At 34.8% G+C, this 18,459-nt stretch overlaps 1 protein-coding gene across 1 annotated transcript in view; it reads right to left on the bottom strand.

The window, feature by feature from the left end:
- LOC135202770 (surfeit locus protein 6 homolog) overlaps positions 1–15,527 on the bottom strand; it is an 82,924-nt gene extending 67,397 nt beyond the window's left edge. Inside the window, exon 1 of the mRNA XM_064232233.1 lies at positions 15,434–15,527. Within this exon, the coding sequence (XP_064088303.1) occupies positions 15,434–15,527 (94 nt within the window). The remainder of the gene's footprint in view (positions 1–15,433) is intronic.
- Between the last annotated feature and the right edge of the window lie 2,932 nt (positions 15,528–18,459).

Genomic DNA, 18,459 nt, shown 5'->3' with positions numbered 1-18,459 from the left:
TAAGCTTCGAGGGGAGAGTCCTTGCTTAATGTATGGAATTAGGGGTTGTTGGGGGAGGGGAGGGGAGGGGAGGGAAGGAGAAGGGAGGGGTGGAGAGCCTCTTATTAGGATACTATAAATAACAGTAAAATAGTGTTCTTTCAGTTTCCTCGTCCATCGTTTCACATTTTCCTTTGTTTAGCATTTATATGTTTATCTCCTCTTACCGTGTGCTGGAGAGGAGAGATTTCCTGGAGTTAGGATGTTGAAAATTAATTTAATTCTCTGCTTTATATATTTTCAGCGTCATTTATAAATCTCCTCCTCCTCCTCCTCCTTCCTGAATGGATTTGGAGAAACTTCTTGTATTATAAATTCCTTTCTCTGAATTATGCAAATAAGAATAATATCTTATCTGATCTGTCTGCTGTTTCTCCCATGTAGTATCTTACTTTCATCCATAATTATCGAAATGAAACTCTCGCAATGGAGATAATTCTCTTACGAGGAGACTTGAAATCAAGGCGATATCCTGTCCTTTCTCGTCTTGATTCAAATCTATGTCTTATTTATTTATCTTTCTTTTAACATTCGTTTGTTGAGCCAAACAAAAAAAACTTCTTTCAGTTTTCTTCTGAAGATTGAAAAAGAAACCCAGAAAATTACTGGGTATAACGCGTTTACTTATAAGTATTTACATTTTATTTTACTCAACACTCGAGTACTTTCAGGTCCTATCTGTGGACCGAAACATCAAGTGTTGAGTAAAATAAAATATGTAGATACTTATAAGTAAACACGTTATACACAATAATTTTCTTTCTCAATATTCGTTAGTTTGTTCCTCCTTATTGTATGAATTAAGAGGAAGACGTTTCTTTTTTGTGAAAATACGAATAAAACGAATTTTCATTTTATTTACTCATTCGTTTCCTTTTTCACCCATTTATTAGTTGCCTTCCCTCTTCGCTTATTAGGGACCTTTCATTAAGTGCAGTCTGGCAGCGATCCACGACAGCTGAACAGCTACTAATTAAAATATTTTTCACGGGTGAACTGAGCCCCTATACGATTTAACTAATTCTCTATAGGGAGTCGAAACTGCATCTCTTCAAGACTTAGTCGAGTGTCCTAGCCACTAGATCAGATATAGAGATGTGCATACACATAAAACAAAAAGAATTCTTATTCATTTAAGCGCCAAAAACTAAATGATATTAAAACTAAAAAATTAAGTCGCGATAAGTCGTATTAATAAGAAAACTTTAGCTTACGAAAATGAACAGTAGACGTGAAAATGATTACAAAGAAATGAGATGTGTTGATGTAAAGTGGTTTCTAAGTACATTTAAGTTAATTCTATTAACTATTTGCCAGGTTTTAGAATAAGAAAGTGTATCGTTGTCCAAAATGCACTCATATCCATGCGAACAAGTACAAATGGCCATTAAATTCAGTCAGTTTAATGGCCACGTACGCAAGGGAGAAAAACATAAGATGATAAATATACAAATAAATAAAGTAGACAAAAGAAACTCTAAATAAACAACAGTGATGATAGATGGCTTCTTAAAACAGACTCACAAAAGACGGAAAACATTTATGAATAAAGGAAGCAATGAACACAAAAATCAAATTCTTGATAAACAGAGGAGCAAAGAAAAACAAACATAAAGCGTCAAAGCAGCACGATTCCAGGAGCCCTTTTTTTATGAAGCGGATTAATCTAATCTCGACCTAATATACTGACGTAATAAGGCCCATTTCCTCTCCTCTTAAACTGAAGGGGACGATAAATGCAAGAGGAGTTAAGAGCCGAGATTATGGAGCAATGAAGACAAGAAGAATGTCACTGACTGCATCATCAGACTTTTTACTCATTCTCCTTTTTTTAATCTCTCTCTCTCTCTCTCTCTCTCTCTCTCTCTCTCTCTCTATCTTTCTTCATTCGTGTAGTAAAATGTTTCGCCCGTATCATTCTCTACCGTTCTATATGTCTCTCTACATTTTTCTCCATTTTAGGCATATTTGTGATTCCTTTTTCATTCTCGTACTTCATTTCATTCTCGTCTAGTAATATTCTCTCTCTCTCTCTCCCTCTCTCTCTCTCTCTCTCTTCATCAGTGTTACCAAGATAATCAAGTATATCATTGTTTGCGGGATTTTTCATTAAATTTTCATTACGAATATCATTGTTTAGCCTGATTAACTCAAAAGAAGAGGAAAACGGAAGAGAAGTAAACAAAATTGAAATGACAGAAAAAAATAAGGAAAACAAAGAACAAGATAAAAGTATGGATGCAGAGATACTCATTGATACTACATATGAGGCAATAAAGCAGCATACCTACGAAGAAATAAATTACGATATGACAACAGAAAAGCAAATCCCGAAGAGGCTCTACCCAGATCTACACAATGACGGGAAAGAGGAAAAAATAGACAAGAAAGACAAAATCTGCAACCTTTTGAAAAGAGGGAATTGCAGATTTGGAGAAAGATGTTACTACAAACATCCTAAGGTATGTCAAAACTATGAAATATATGGTAAATGTGCATACTTAGATGGCTATGGGGATGATTGCAGAGATCTGCATCCAAAAATATGTAAAACAAATAAAAAGAAGGAAAAGGATGTAAGTTCGACAAAAAATGCAAATATATGCACCCTGTAGCCATGAATCATAATCAAATAAATAACCAACCAAGTAATAAAATCCAAAATAATAAAGAAGAAACAAATAAAGAGAGAAATCAAGAATATCAGGTAAAAGAGAAAAGCAAACCACCAATTAGATATGCAGAGGTGTCAGCAAAAAATTTCAAAGCATCAGCTCCGAAATTCTACTCAAGAGATAATAACTGTATTTATTATGCAAGAGGATATTGCAGAAACGGGGAGAAAATTGCAGATTCAGACACAAAATGAATAATTATGATGAAGGTAAGATCAAATATTATGGGAAAAAGTTGGATTTTTAATGTCGAATTTTCTGGAAATGAAAAAAAGAACAAACATACCAGAACAGGAAAGAGACATGGGAAAAATCCTTTATTACTACCAATATTAAATGAAGGAGAAAACACGCAAACCATCATAGTGATGAATGCGCAGGGTTTAGTTACGAGTAACTCAAAAAGAAAAATAGAGTACTTAGAAGAACTAACCCAAAATGAAAAGAAAATAAATATAATGAATATAAGTGAAACCTGGTATTCCCAAGAGACTGGGAATGATGATCAAATAAAAGGGTTCCAAACTTATAGATCAGATAGAAAAAATAGGAATCAAGAGGGAACCGCAATACATGGGAAAGACAAAAAACAAGGAAAAATATATGAGAAATATAGTAACTCAGAATGTGAACTAATAGCGGTAGAATTTGAATCTGAAAAACATGATGAACATAGTAATATATAGACCTCCTAATACTAAAGAGTTTTGACTTAATAATTGAAAAATTGGATGATATATGTAGAAATCACAAGGACTGGACTATTCTCCTATCTGGTGACTTCAACTTTCCTTGTAGAATGGAAAGAACGAATAGGAGACTGTGGTTGTACTTATACATATAAAAAAGAGAGTAATAGTAGTGCAGAAGATAAGAGGCAATTTGAAAAGATATTAGATATGCTACTAGAATACAACATTCAACAAATAAATCACCTGCCAACAAGAAAGGAAAATACTTTAGACCTAGTATTTGTGAACGAGATGAATTATGTTAAAGAAATAATAGTTTATAATGCATTTCAGATCATAATGTCATAGAATTAACAGTTCATTCCAAAGCAAGTGAAAATAGAGATAAGCAAGAAATGAAAAAGTGGGAAGGATATGGAAAATACAACTTCTACAGTAAAAATATAAAATGGTCAGAAATTAATGAAGAATTAAACAAAGATTGGGATAACATTTTCGTAAGTGATGACTAAGGGTAAATACGGAGATATTATATAAAATATTGGAGAAAAATAGTGGATAAATATATACCGAAGAAGAAAAGTAAACATCATTCATGCATACCAAGAGACAGAAGGATCTTGTTCCAGAAAATCAGAAAGTGGAAAAAAGGTCTTGCAAAAGAAAAAAATGCATGGAAAGTTATAGAACTAAAAAGTAAGATAGAAAATGCAGAACAAAAGATTATTACAATCAAAAGAAAATGAAAAACGGGACTTGGAAGAAAAAACCCTATTAAATATCAAGCAAAACCCCAACTATTATACTCATAGCGAAGAAGATGAATAAAAGAAGAATAGAAATAGGCCCTCTGAGAATTGAAGGGAGATTAACGAATGAAAAAAAAGGAAATTTGCAACATACTGGCAGAACGATATAAGAGAGAATTCACCCCTAGAATAGATAATGAAGATAATGATATAGAAGTAAGGGACGAAAATAGTGAATATTTAGCTGACATAGAAATTAATGAAGCTGATATTGTGCAGGCAATTAATGAAATTAAAAATGGAGCTGCTGCAGGGCCGGATGGAGTCCCTGCTATTTTGTTAAAGAAAGTAGTTCATTCTATCGCAAAGCCACTTGCAATATTATTAAGACAAAGTGTAGATACAGGCAAGATTTATGATGAGCACAAAATTAGCATATATCACCTACTTTCAAAAGTGGATCAAGGACTAGAGGCAAGTAATTATAGGCCTGTGAGTCTAACATCACATATTATGAAAGTGTATGAAAGGGTAATGAAGGAACCCAAAATATTATGAAAACATTTAATAAAAAATAATTTTGTTTAAATATAGGCAACACGGTTTCGTACCCGGAAAAAGTACACAAACCCAACTGTTAGTCCACCGTGAGAACATATTCAAAAAAATATGAAAAGCGGAAATGAAACAGATGTGGTTTATCTAGACTTTGCAAAAGCTTTTGACAAAGTAGACCATAATATATTAGCAAAGAAAATTAGAAAACACAATATCGTAGATAAAGTAGGAAGATGGTTAAAAGAATTTTTACACAACAGAAAACAGATAGTTATTGCAAACGATGAGAAATCGGATGAAACCAAGGTAATATCCGTGTGCCACAAGGTACGGTGCTAGCTGCAATATTGTTTGTTATTATGATTGAAGACATAGACAGTAATGTTAAGGATTCGGTAGTGAGTAGTTTCGCTGATGACACAAGAATAAGTAGAGAAATTACTTGTGATGAAGATAGGAACGCTCTACAAAGAGACCTTAACAAAGTATATGATTGGGCAGAGGTAAATAGGATGGTATTTAACTCTGATAAATTTGAATCAATAAATTATGGAGACAGAGAAGGAAAGCTATATGCATATAGGGGACCTAATAATGAGACAATCACAAATAAGGAAGCAGTTAAAGACCTTGGTGTGATGATGAATAGGAACATGTTATGCAATGATCAAGTAGCCATTCTGTTGGCAAATGTAAAGCAAAAAAATGGGAATGTTGTTACGGCACTTCAAAACAGAAAGCTGAACACATGATTATGCTTTATAAAACATATGTTCGTAGTCCACTTGAATATTGCAATATGATATGGTACCACACTATCAAAAGGATATTGCACAAATAGAGAGTGTACAAAGGTCCTTTACAGCTAGAATAGAAGAAGTTAAGGACCTAGACTACTGGGAAAGACTACAATCCTTAAAATTATATAGTCTAGAAAGGAGAAGAGAACGCTACATGATAATTCAGGCATGGAAACAGATAGAAGGAATAACAGAAAATATCATGGAACTAAAAATATCAGAAAGAGCAAGCAGAGGTAGATTAATAGTGCCCAAAACTATACCAGGAAAAATAAGGAAAACACACAGAACATTAATCCACTACCGCACCAGCATCGATAATGCAGCGTCTATTCAATGCGTTGCCAGCTCATCTGAGGAATATATCAGGAGTGAGCGTAGATGTGTTTAAGAATAAGCTCGACAAATATCTAAACTGCATCCCAGACCATCCAAGATTGGAAGATGCAAAATATACCGGAAGATGTACTAGCAACTCTCTGGTAGACATTAGAGGCGCCTCACACTGAGGGGCCTGGGGCAACCCGAACGAACTGTAAGGTCTGTAAGGTAAGGTCTCTCTCTCTCTCTCTCTTTCTCTCTCTCTCTCTCTCTCTCTCTCTCTCTCTCTCTGCTGTAAGAATTTTGATGTACATTTAAACAATAAATATTTTAGATTGTTCTCTACTCGAAGTAAGAAAAACAATCTTGAAAGTAATGCAGTTTCCTCAGTGCCTTAGCCTGACTCCCAATATATATATATATATATATATATATATATATATATATATATATATTATATATATATATATATATACATATCTATATATATATATATATATATATATATATATATGTGTGTGTGTGTGTGCGTGTGTGTGCGTATATATATATATATACATATATACTTATATACATGATATCAAATACCTATATATATACTTATAACATATTTATATATATATATACTTATATACATAATATACACACCTATATCTATATATATATATATTAATATATATAATATATATCTATATATATTCTCGTCATTATCACTGTCATTATCATAATGATGCTAATTCCTAAAAATATTCCTTCGGCAAATGCGCTGTATTCCCGATGATGTCCCCAGGAATGTATACCCAGTAATACCCCATCATGCTCCAAGGAATTCCCACCAATTAATGAAGCATGCCCCATAAAAGCCGATTTCGAGAGAGAGAGAGAGAGAGAGAGAGAGAGAGAGAGAGAGAGTGAGACTTCGGAGCATTTATGTAAATAAGTGCGCGGTGGCTGCCCACCAGCCCTACCTCCTCGCTCTGCTTGACTGCGCATGCGTGCCAGTCCAGCCACCTGTGACGTCATCGACAATGTGTGACAAATGAAGCGAGGCAAGCGTCGGTTTTCTACCAATTTTTTCTTTTCGTTTTTTTTTCTTGGGGGAGGTGGGGGGGGGGGGGGGGGTACATGCGAAGCCGACGGACCTAATCTCCCCTGGAGTGTTGGCGATTTTTGAGGACGTCGAGGGAGAAGGTTGAGGGAGGGAAGGAGGGGGGGAGGAAGGGAGTGGCGGAGGTAGAAATCACATAAATGGAGGGAATTAAAAGTTGGTGGGAAAACACTAGAGATGGAGGGAAAAAATGGACGAAAAACTAAAACAAGAAATGATGCAATAGGACGTGTCTAGGTGTCTAAGTCCCTCACCTACCACTCCCTCCTCCTCCCACTCTAGCAAACCAGCCTGTATGGATGGGGTGGAGTGGGATTATGGACTGGGGGCCACAGGGAGCACATACTCCCCCTCTTTCACTAAATCACATCACCAGTGCTCCTTCTAATCCTCTTTGGTGTACAATGGTAAATTGTGGTGGTTTTCACGCGGTTTGGGCCACTAAATCCTTTAGATCCACTTCATTTGTGTGTTTGTGTGTGTGTGTGTGTGTGTGTGTGTGTGTGTGTGTGTGTGAGAGAGAGAGAGAGAGAGAAGAGAGAGAGAGAGAGAGTTTCGAATTTAAATAGTGTATTATATGAAATATATATCACAAATATATATATCATATACTATATATCTTTATATATATACACACGTATATATATATATATCTATATATATATATATATATATATAGATGTATATATATATTTATATATATACCCACTTTTTATATATCTATATCTCTTATATATATACACAAGTTATGATCTATCTATCTATAATTATATATAATATATAATATATATCTTTATATCTATAGTATTTATGTAATGTATATCTATAGTTATCTATATATAATATCTATATATTATATATTATATTTATATCTATATCTAACATATAAAATTCTATAAGATATATATTATATAGTTATAATATTATATAAATAAATTATATATATATATATATAAAATATATATATATAATATATAATATATATATATATATTCATTGATGAGAGAGAGAGGAGAGAAGAGAGAGGATCGAGAGATGAAGAGAGACGGACGAGAGGAGAGAGAGAAGAGTAAACTATTTGCCTCTACTCCTGGCGTTTAAACGAACAAGAATGAAAGCGAATGAATGACAGATGCTTTCCGCTGCAGTGTATAATTAGAGAGAGAGAGAGAGAGAGAGAGAGAGAGAGAGAGAGCCTGAAAAACAATCACTCCATCCCACGCTTCATTCTTAATACATGTCAACACCATATGACAATTTTGATGAATTTTAACTGACATGAGCTATACAATAGAGATTTTTCTGTTAAACGAGTTCTTCGTAAACACTAATTAACAACAGTTATATTTTTTATTCCACGGAAGGGCGTTACCAGTACAAAGCACTGCCTCAGGTAATTAAGGAAAAATATAGAAAATATAAAATGATCCCATCAAAGGTGGATGCGCCATAATGAGATCACCTCTTGTTGACATCTAATTGATTTGACTTTGGTTTTATATAACGGTCTCCTGTTTTTCCCGTATTTTTTGGTCTGGAAAGTTTAATGCTCGTTATTATTATTATTATTATTATTATTATTATTATTATTATTATTATTATTATATAGGCAGCGCTGAGTATATCGGCAAGATTACAGAGTGGCTAATATTGTGGAGCTATAATTCTCACCTATCAATTTTTCATTCAATAATTGAATAAATAGGCTAATGACCATTAGTGATTTATTTGAAGCCATTCCCTGAAAGTGGAGAAGTCTCAACACACGCACGCACACACACACACGTGTATGTATATATATATATATATATATATATATATATATATATACTATATATATATATATATATATATATATATATATATATATATATATATATATATATATATATATATATATATATATTGCTAGAATTAAGACAATGGGTGTAGTGCCGGCAACTTCAACTTGTGAATACCTGAGCAAGCGGTAAGGTGTACTCTTCTGGCACCAGCCTTTTCCAAGAGGAAGAGATGTGTGTGTGTATATATATATATATATATATATATATATATATATATATATCCACATCCACACACACACACACAACACACACATATATATATATATATATATATATATAGTATATATATATATATATATATATATATATATATACAACATGTACACACATACATTCAGCCTTCTATTGTTATATATATACCATAACCGTAATTAGTACTACATAAACAGGGATTTTACGTCCTAAATCCAACCTCACATCAATAGGAAATCGACTTTAAACATCTCATCCTCGCACATCTACCTTTGAAGAGAAACCTTTATGGTTTATTTTTATAATCCCGACGTTACCGGGGCAACGCTTTGTACTGGCAATGGCGTTGCGTAAGAATTACTAATCAGTGTTTACGAAGACTTCGTTTAAACACCCTCCCTCCCCCCCTCACCCCGAGCTCCATCACCCACACCCTCTCTTCCCCTCCCGCCCCCCCCCCCCCCCCCCCCCCCCCCCCCACCGCACCCAATAATAAAATAATATAATAGTAATAACGTTAGGATGATCGGCAGCGTAAGCATGATATAAACATATTAAAATGATCTTAAGCTTTTTTTTTCCCCAGATTTAAAACCTGATCGCGTTGGGCCGAGAAGATTATTTACGGTATGATCTTTTATCACAGCAAAGTAATACTACATCTAGTCCTCCTAACGACTATTATTCGAGAATATGAAGAGCCGTCCCGCTGAATAAAAAGATGAGGGAAAATACGACTGTTTTCGTATTTATCTCGTTTTGTTTTCCAGAAGATGAGGACAATAGTCCTCGTAAAAGATTTAATACACAAAGAAAATTGTATTATTTTTTCGAACTATTATCATTGTTATTATTATTATTATTAGTAGTAGTAGTATTACGAGCATGATGGCGCGTGCTACGGTGCATTGGAACACGGCGCTGCCCGTCATGTCACCCATACCCTCCCGATACCCTACCTACCCCGACCCACCGGGGCCAGACAAGGCGAACTAGAATTGGAACGGAATACAGAATTCTGACCTAAGGCCAAGCGCAGGGACCCATGAGGTTATTAAGCGCTGAAGAGGAAAGCCTCGCAGTTGCACTGACACAATTTTTAAGAGAGAGAGAGAGATGGAAGAAAGAGAATATGAACGGAGGTACAGTAAAAAAGAAAGGAAAGGGGGTGAAGCTAGGGGCCAAAGGGACGCTGCAAAGAACATAAAGTAATGCCTGCAGACCACCGCAAGAGGTGCACTGACGGCACTAACCCCCTACGGGATACCTCCAACTAGGAAGTTGTCAAAGTGTTTCAAGATCAAAGTATGAAGTATGACGAGCGCGGACATTTATAATTAACTCAGAAAGGGAATAATAATAATAATAATAATAATAATAATAATAATAATAATAATAATAATAATAATAATAATAACAGGACCTTAAAAATTAGCTTGCTAATGGGTGAGGGTTCCGTTAAATACCATTGCTCCTGCGTTTCACTAAACAGTAAATTTTGTACCTGGTGGTTAAGCGATCGTTGGGGGTAGACGTCATAAGAAAAGATGGGTCAAGAGTTATGAATTAAATCGTTATGATCATTAGCAATATATAGAAGGTAGAAAAATAAACGAATAGCAATATAAAAAACACAAAAAACTAAAAAAAAAAAAAAATGAAACTCGACGTACGCAGCCATCATCAGAGCAGCAGTAGCAGATATACCAAGCGGACAGACATAGAAAGCAGGAGAACAAGCAGGACGTCGACAAGCAGATATATGTAAAACATTCCAGTGACCTGTCACACGAAGAAAAAGAAGAAGAAGAAGAACAAGACGAAGAAGAAAAAGAGGAAGTCCTTAAACCTCACAAGTGACAGCTTTAACCTGTACCCTGTTGTTGACGTCTCTTCGATCAAGGTTCTCGGGGCATCAGAGACTCTCGTCTCGTCCTGATGCCCTAAATAAGTGCCCATCATCACTCGAGGCAAATCGCATTTGAAGGCAGAAGAGTCTCTTCCTTTGATACCCCGTGACGTATCTGGTACGAAAGTTCTATTTTTTTTAGTTTTTTATTATTTTAGATGCTTGGTGTTCTCGGATGCTGGACATGTCTTCCCTAGATGGATCACGATGCTTCATATTGATGTGGGTCTCTCTCTCTCTCTCTCTCTCTCTCTCTCTCTCTCTCTCTCTCTCTCTCTCTCTCTCTCTCTCTCTCTCTGTATGTCAGGCTATACGTCTATCTGTCTTAATTTCGTAGGGAAATGATACAAGGGTACATGGGAAGTCGTAACCCCAGAATAGGAGAGAAAAAGTGGTGTATATGTATATGAATATATATATATATATATATATATATATATATATATATATATATATATATATATCTATATTATAGTGTGTGTGTGTGTGTGTGTGTGTGTGTGTATGTATACTATATACAAATGTAAATATAAACAATTAAATATAAATAAACATATATATATATATATATATATATATATATCTGTGTGTGTGTGTGTATGTATATATATATATATATATATATATATATATATATATTATAAAATATATATATATTGACTAATCAAAATTACTTCCCGGTAAATATTTTTGGGATGAGCCTGATAGCCCCCCCATTACTTTCTCCGGGCCTAGTTGCAACCCACAACATCTGACTAACTTCCTATATGGCCAAATCACTGATTAGATCAACGGGGCAAAGTCCGTTTTAACAGAACACGCCCAAAAGCGTTGCAACTCTCCAAGGGAGGGAATTGAATCCAGGGCGTCTCACAGCTGACGCAGCGTCATGATCGATTTTTTTTTGACCAGTTCATTGGGTTATTGATGTATTAGTCAGATAATCACCTTTGTTTATTATGAGGATAAAGAACTGTATTTGGTTTTGAGTCATGAAGTGTTTTTTTCCACAATTTATTTATTGTTCAATAGTAATTTTCAATTCTATCTAAATTATTATTATTGTTATTATTTTAGGGGGTTAAATTTTTTCTCAAAGTCAGTGTTTTGTTTTTAATTACAAATGAATCTTATTCTTTATGAAGTAACTGTTTGCTAAGTTGCAAATTAGTCTGACTTTTTTGGGATCACAAATTTCATTCTGCTTTGTGTCTTGATTTTTTTTTATCTGTGTGCTTTTTTTTTTTTTTTTTGCTTTTATTATGAATTACTGAGCAAAGAATATTTTTTGGGACGGGTCTGGATTACTCAATAAATAACTTCCGTTCCTAGATTGGGTCATAAATTGCATTGTAGGTCATCTATTGCGATTGTTTCCTCCTAATAGGAATTTCTGCTTTAATTGGGATTTATCTACTTATTCTTAATTTACTATTACTTATTTTTAACTTCCTCGGGGAGTAAGCCTACAAACTACTTGTTGTTGTTATTGTGGGGGGGTGGGGGGTGGCCGTAGGAATTACTATGGAAGTCCCTAAAAAGGTCTGAAATAGGTGTTTCGTATTGAGTTAAAGATACAGGAATTTTAGGAAAGGATATGATTTATTTATTAGAATGAAAATGTAAAAAATAAATATGTGCGTGTTAAACAGTTACAGAAAAATTATTTTTAATAAAATATAGGATATTTATTTTAATTTTCGTTGGTGAAACAAGGCTCTATCTGACCATAGATTTTTAGCACGTTTTCATTTACGTTAAAATTTAGGAATATAATGTTTATAACTTATGCTTGAGTGGAAAATCTTGCACGCGTCCCAAGTAAGCTGGAGGTCGGCTCGCGCCTCGTTTGTTTTGGAACGAAACTGAATAAAAAAAATACTTTTTAGGACCGCTAAATGAAAACAAAAGTGTTTTTTGTATTGTGAGTTTTCTAAGTAAATTTATGCTTTAATTTTGGATTAGTCGATAAGATTACTCTTATTATAATTGTGAATTGGTTCCACAACTTAAGTTTCTGTCAGGACTCAATCAGAGTGAACTCACTTCTTCAATGTTGAAGTTTGTTTGTTTTGTTAAAGTTCAAATTTTAACTAATGTTTGGTCCAAATTCAGTTTTGTGGGAATTAAGAGAAAAATACGTTTCTTTCTTCCGTGTTGAGTCTTTGTTAAAATGGATTTTATCTTAATTAATCACCACATTAAATTCATGAGGGAATTTGAAAAAAAATTAGCCTGTTTTTCTGAGTCGGATTTTGATGTTAAAATGAAATTTGAATCTGGATTAGTCTCCAAATTCAATATATGTAAGAATTTTTTAAAATTATCTTTTTCTGGACTGATTTTTTATTAAAATTAAGTTTTTATCTGAATTAGTCTCCAAATTCAATGTGGGAATTAAAAGAAAATTTATCTCTTTTATTTTTGTAGGGTAGAATTTTCATATGAAATGATTTTAACTGAATTAATCTCCAAATTCAATTTATGTAGGAATTAAAATAATATCTTTCTCTGGGCTGAGTTTTTGTTAAAATGAAGTTTTTATCTGAATTAGTCTCCAATTCCATCGTGGGAATTACAAGAAAATTTAACTTTTTTTACCTGAATTAGTCTCCAAATTCAATTTATGTAGGAATTAAAAATAATTATCTTACTCTAGGATGAGTTTTTGTTAAAATGAATATCTCATCGGAATTAGTCTCCAAATTTAATGTGAGAATTAAAAGAAAATTTAGCTTTTTCTCTACCTGAATTAGTCTCCAAATTTAATTTATGTAAGAATGAAATTTTTTTCATCTGAATTAAGTCTCCAAAATTCAATTGTGGGAATTATAAGAAAATTTAGCTTTTTTTTAACCTGAATTAGTCTCCAAATTGAATTTATGTAGGAATTAAAACTAATTATCTTTCTCTGGGATGAGTTTTTGTGAAAATGAATTTTTCATCTGAATTAGACTCCTAAATTCAATTGTGGGCACCAGAGTAAAATCGGCTTCTTTCTCTGTGTTTTTACATTTAACCCTCAGCGCAAATCAGACAACTAATTGCTTCGCTTGCGGCCGGCGAATCAAAAGAGACGCCCATATTTTTCCCGGCCCTGTGCATTAAGCGATCCCAGAAACCCGACACGAACACTGATTGCGTTTCCTCTAACATCAACCGAAATAAAACACTTGATTGACAAACGGCATTTTATAATTTATTATCAATTCAATTGTTATCGAACGACCACTTTTTTTTCCTTTTTTTTTTTAGCCCTGTTCAGTCTGAGAGCAGTTTTAATTAAGAATGATTTAATTGCCACGTGAAATGGGTTCCGGTTGCCACCCGGCGTCACGTCGAGTGCACCACTCGACGTTTGGCTCCAAATATGAAGATTTGATATTTCAGGACGCACCCCCAACTCCCCCCGCCCCAGCGAGAGAGAGAGTTGTTGTGTTACGGGTGAACGGGAGCAGCGGATGCGTGTCTGTGTGAATGTATGTATGTGTGTGTATATGTATATTATCTATACATATATTCGTGTATATATATATATCTTATATATATATATATATATACATATACATATGTACATATTATATCTTATATATATATATAGATATATATTATATATATACTATATATATATATACATATACCATATATATATATACATATATATATAATATATATATATATATATATGGTATTTATATATAATATGTATATATATATATATATATAATATATATATATATATATACTTATATATATATATAGATATATATATATATATTCATAGCAGGAAACTGCAGATCCCTTTAAAGACTGCCCTTCTTAGGACCTTAGACCTCCCACGCCCTTTACTACCGACCGTGAAGGACTCGCAGAATCGCCGGGCTGAGCAGGACGCAATGTTCCGTAAGAGCTTAGGACACTCATTCCTTCCTGATGGATGATATGGGTTGCTATCAAACTTATCATCCTTAATTATCAGGAGTTGCCTCTTACGATCAAAGTAATGATTAAACCTTTACAAGGGTCTACGACACCAAGGCATTCCCTGAGGAGGCCAAAACATTCTACCAACAAAGTACTCCTAGTGGAGGGGGAGAACCAGACCTCAGAGGAACAGATATACTCTGGGACCCTTTCACCCCCTTAACAGAGGGGGGAAAAGTATCGCCACAGAGGATCTGAGATATTTAGGGAACAAACCTGTCCCCCTTTATCACTCCTCACGAGGAGATATGCCATCCGCCAGAGGACCTAAAGTACTGCTGCATTTCCATCGAAGAAGAACGACTACCCCTTCGAGTAACCCATCCTCCACCCACTAGAGAAGTCTCATTCCCAAGAAGACTGGAACTAGAGAAAAGTCATTCCCGAGAAGACTGGAACTAGAAATAAAGCCATTTCCGAGAAGACTGGAACGAGAGAAAAGTCATTCCTAAGAAGACTGGAACTAGAGAAAAATCTTTCCCGGGAAGACTGGAACTAGAGAAAAGTCATTCCCGAGAAGACTGGAACTACTATTTAGATCCCCGCTAAGGGAGAACCGTACTTTCCAAAAGCCCTGGAATAGTGGGACTTCGTTGCGGGGGAGGAGAGGCGCCCCTTAAAGAACCTAAAATACTGATGAACATTCCCTCCCCCATCTTTCAACTACCGAGGGGAAAGAAAGCCGCCCCTCATAAGGACCCCGGGGGTAATGATACACCTCAGCAGAGGAGAATCACTTTTTCCAGAGGCTATGGAATACTCAAGATTCGCCCCCCACCCCCAACGACCAGGGACGAGCCTCCCTACCTAGGGAACCCACCCCCAACAAGCAGGGACGAGCCCCCCGCCCCACCCTCCCTTCCTAGGGAGCCAGGGGCACTGAAGAAGCCTTCACGTCCTCCCCACTGAATGTCGTCTTAAATCAACTTCTCCCGGCCACTTGGTCCTCCGAGGGTAGAGCGTTTTCACGCTGTGGTTCCTCTGGAGGGTTTTTGGAGGGTTTAAGTCGGTGCGTAACTCAGCCTCCGAAGGGTGGGGTGGAGGTGGGGGGTGGGGAGGGGGAGATAAATAACAAAGAGCTGGAGAGGAGAGGAAATCCGGAGATGAGAGACGAAGAGGCTGCGTGAGGAGATGCTGTGAAGATGAAACGAGACGAAGAGGAAATGATGAAGATGATAATGTAGGTTGACGATGCGAAGTGAAGAGGGAGAGAGAATAATTCGAGTTTGAGGAAGAGGAAGTAGAAGAGAAATGAGAGAAGCGAAAAAGGGAAGAGAAGGAAAAAGTCATTCGAGTTTGAGGAAGAGAAAGTAGAAGAGAAAGGAGAGATGGAAGAAGGGAAGAGAGGAAAAGGAGGAGAGAATGATTATGAGAAATACAAAAATGAAAAAAATGAAAGCTACTAAGATGAGGAAAATGGAAAGGCAAGTAAAAGGAAGTAAAAGAGAAATGAGAGATACCAAGAAAGGAAGAGAAGAAGAGGACAAGAAAATGAGTATGAAGATGGAAAAGTAAGAGAAATGAGAGGTGGGAAGAAGGATAGAGAAGAAGAGAACAAGAATATGAGAATAAGAATGTAAAAGAGAAATGAGAGTTGGGAAGAAACGAATAGAGATGATAATTCGAGGGAAATATAGAACATGGATGATTGATAAGAATCGTTAAGAAATAGAAAATATAAAAATATAAGTAAAAAAAAGAAGCAGAAGGAGAAAATATAATTTAAAAAATGAGAAACACGATGAAAAATAAGAGAGGGAATAAAAGGATACAAGAATGAGGAAATGGATGAAAGCAATGATGCGGCAAAAGAGAGAGAGAGAGAGAGAGAGAGAGAGAGAGAGAGAGAGAGAGAGAGAGAGAGATGGAATAAATAAAGTAGAAAATAAAAGTACCAAGACTAGAAATAATCATTTAAGGCACAATAAAATACGATCAATGAAGAATAAATTATGAACAACAGAAATCATTTAAGGTGCAATAAAAAAAACTATCAGTGAAGAATAACGAACGAAACAAGAGAAAACAAGATAATAGGAAAAATGAGGTGATCAGTATTAAGCCCCAAACACAAGGTGAGCAGAGGGTAAATAACAAGAGAATTAAAGAGGAGAATAATGGAAGGATGCCACAATTTTCTAATACAAAAGGAAGATAGACAAAAATAAATGAAATAAAAAACTAAAACAGCTTTTTTTTTTAAATTGTAGCTACTGTATAGAGAAAGGGAGACGAATACTCGGAATTTAAGTTTCACATTTTTATTAACTGAAAAAGGAGGTACCTGACTTTTTTTATCTTATATTTTTTTTTTTTTTTGCTCTCGTTATATTTCCGAAAGTTAATCAACTTAAGTGGATGCTAAACTTCTAGGAGCGGCGCCATTGTAGTGGAGAAAAAATAAAAAATAAAATCTTAGATTTTTTTTAATTTTTACTTTCCCTTAATGGAAGGCGGCTTCTATCTCCTTTTAAATATATGTATGTTTTTTCCCCGGCATTTTTCAACCCTGTATAATTTACCCTTTGATCGAAGAATCAGCTGGATAAAAAGTCTATATGAAAATCTGTACAAAAGTAGAGGGTCCATTTTTTTTTACAAAAGATTAAATTGCTACATAATAATAAAAGTAAGGTCTCCATTTCTACCAAATATTAAGTTTCTAGATAAATATTCATGTATATATATATAATATTATAGGATATATATATATATATATATATATATATATATATATATATATATATATATATATATAAAACCAGAAACATCGCTTCACATTTACACTATACCTCCGGAATAAATGGCACCCAAGAGGAATTATAATATGAGTGGCATCGTCACCGCTAGGATTCGAACCACACTGCCTGGTTTAAAAAAAAAAAAAAAAAAAACTATGTACATTGACTTATGACCACTCAGCCAACAAGGGGAGAGTGAGCTGGATGTCAAACAATATATGTGGATTAATATTTGTGTAATATAATATATATATATATATATATATATATATATATATATATATATATATATATATATTATACATACATATATATGTGTGTGTATACACTTGTTTTCACTCTATACAAATACTATCCATTTGAGGTACTGAACAGCGTTGCAAATTTCCATCTGAACATGTCCACAAAACGAGTAGCGCGCACTGGTCCTTACAACCGAGGCTCCAAAAGGCCTCAGTGGTCTTGAGTTCGATTCTCGGGCATTATATTGAGGTGTTAGATATGTGTATTTCTGGTGATAGAAGTTCATTCTCGACGTGGTTCGGAAGTCACGTAAAACCCGTTGGTCCCGTTGCTGAATAACCATACTGGTTCCATGCAACGTCAAAACACCATACCAACAAACAAAGGCATTGAGAGAGGCCATAGACGTTGATTTAGAGTTAACTGAATATAGCCAAACAAGACATCATCACCTTGGGGTGAGATGTAAATCATCACGACTTTTGTCCAGGAAGATGAAAAACCACCACTTCCAGGTATCTCATCTCAAAGAGATTAAGATCCCGGGAAGCTCCTGACACCCAGACAGTGTTCCAATTAAGGAACCTTTCCTACCTGAAGGAGC

This window comes from Macrobrachium nipponense, chromosome 33, assembly GCF_015104395.2.
Source record: "Macrobrachium nipponense isolate FS-2020 chromosome 33, ASM1510439v2, whole genome shotgun sequence".
Lineage (NCBI taxonomy): Eukaryota > Metazoa > Arthropoda > Malacostraca > Decapoda > Palaemonidae > Macrobrachium > Macrobrachium nipponense.
The sequence above is the reverse complement of the archived record's forward strand: the minus strand, read 5'-3'. Positions and strand labels throughout refer to the sequence as shown.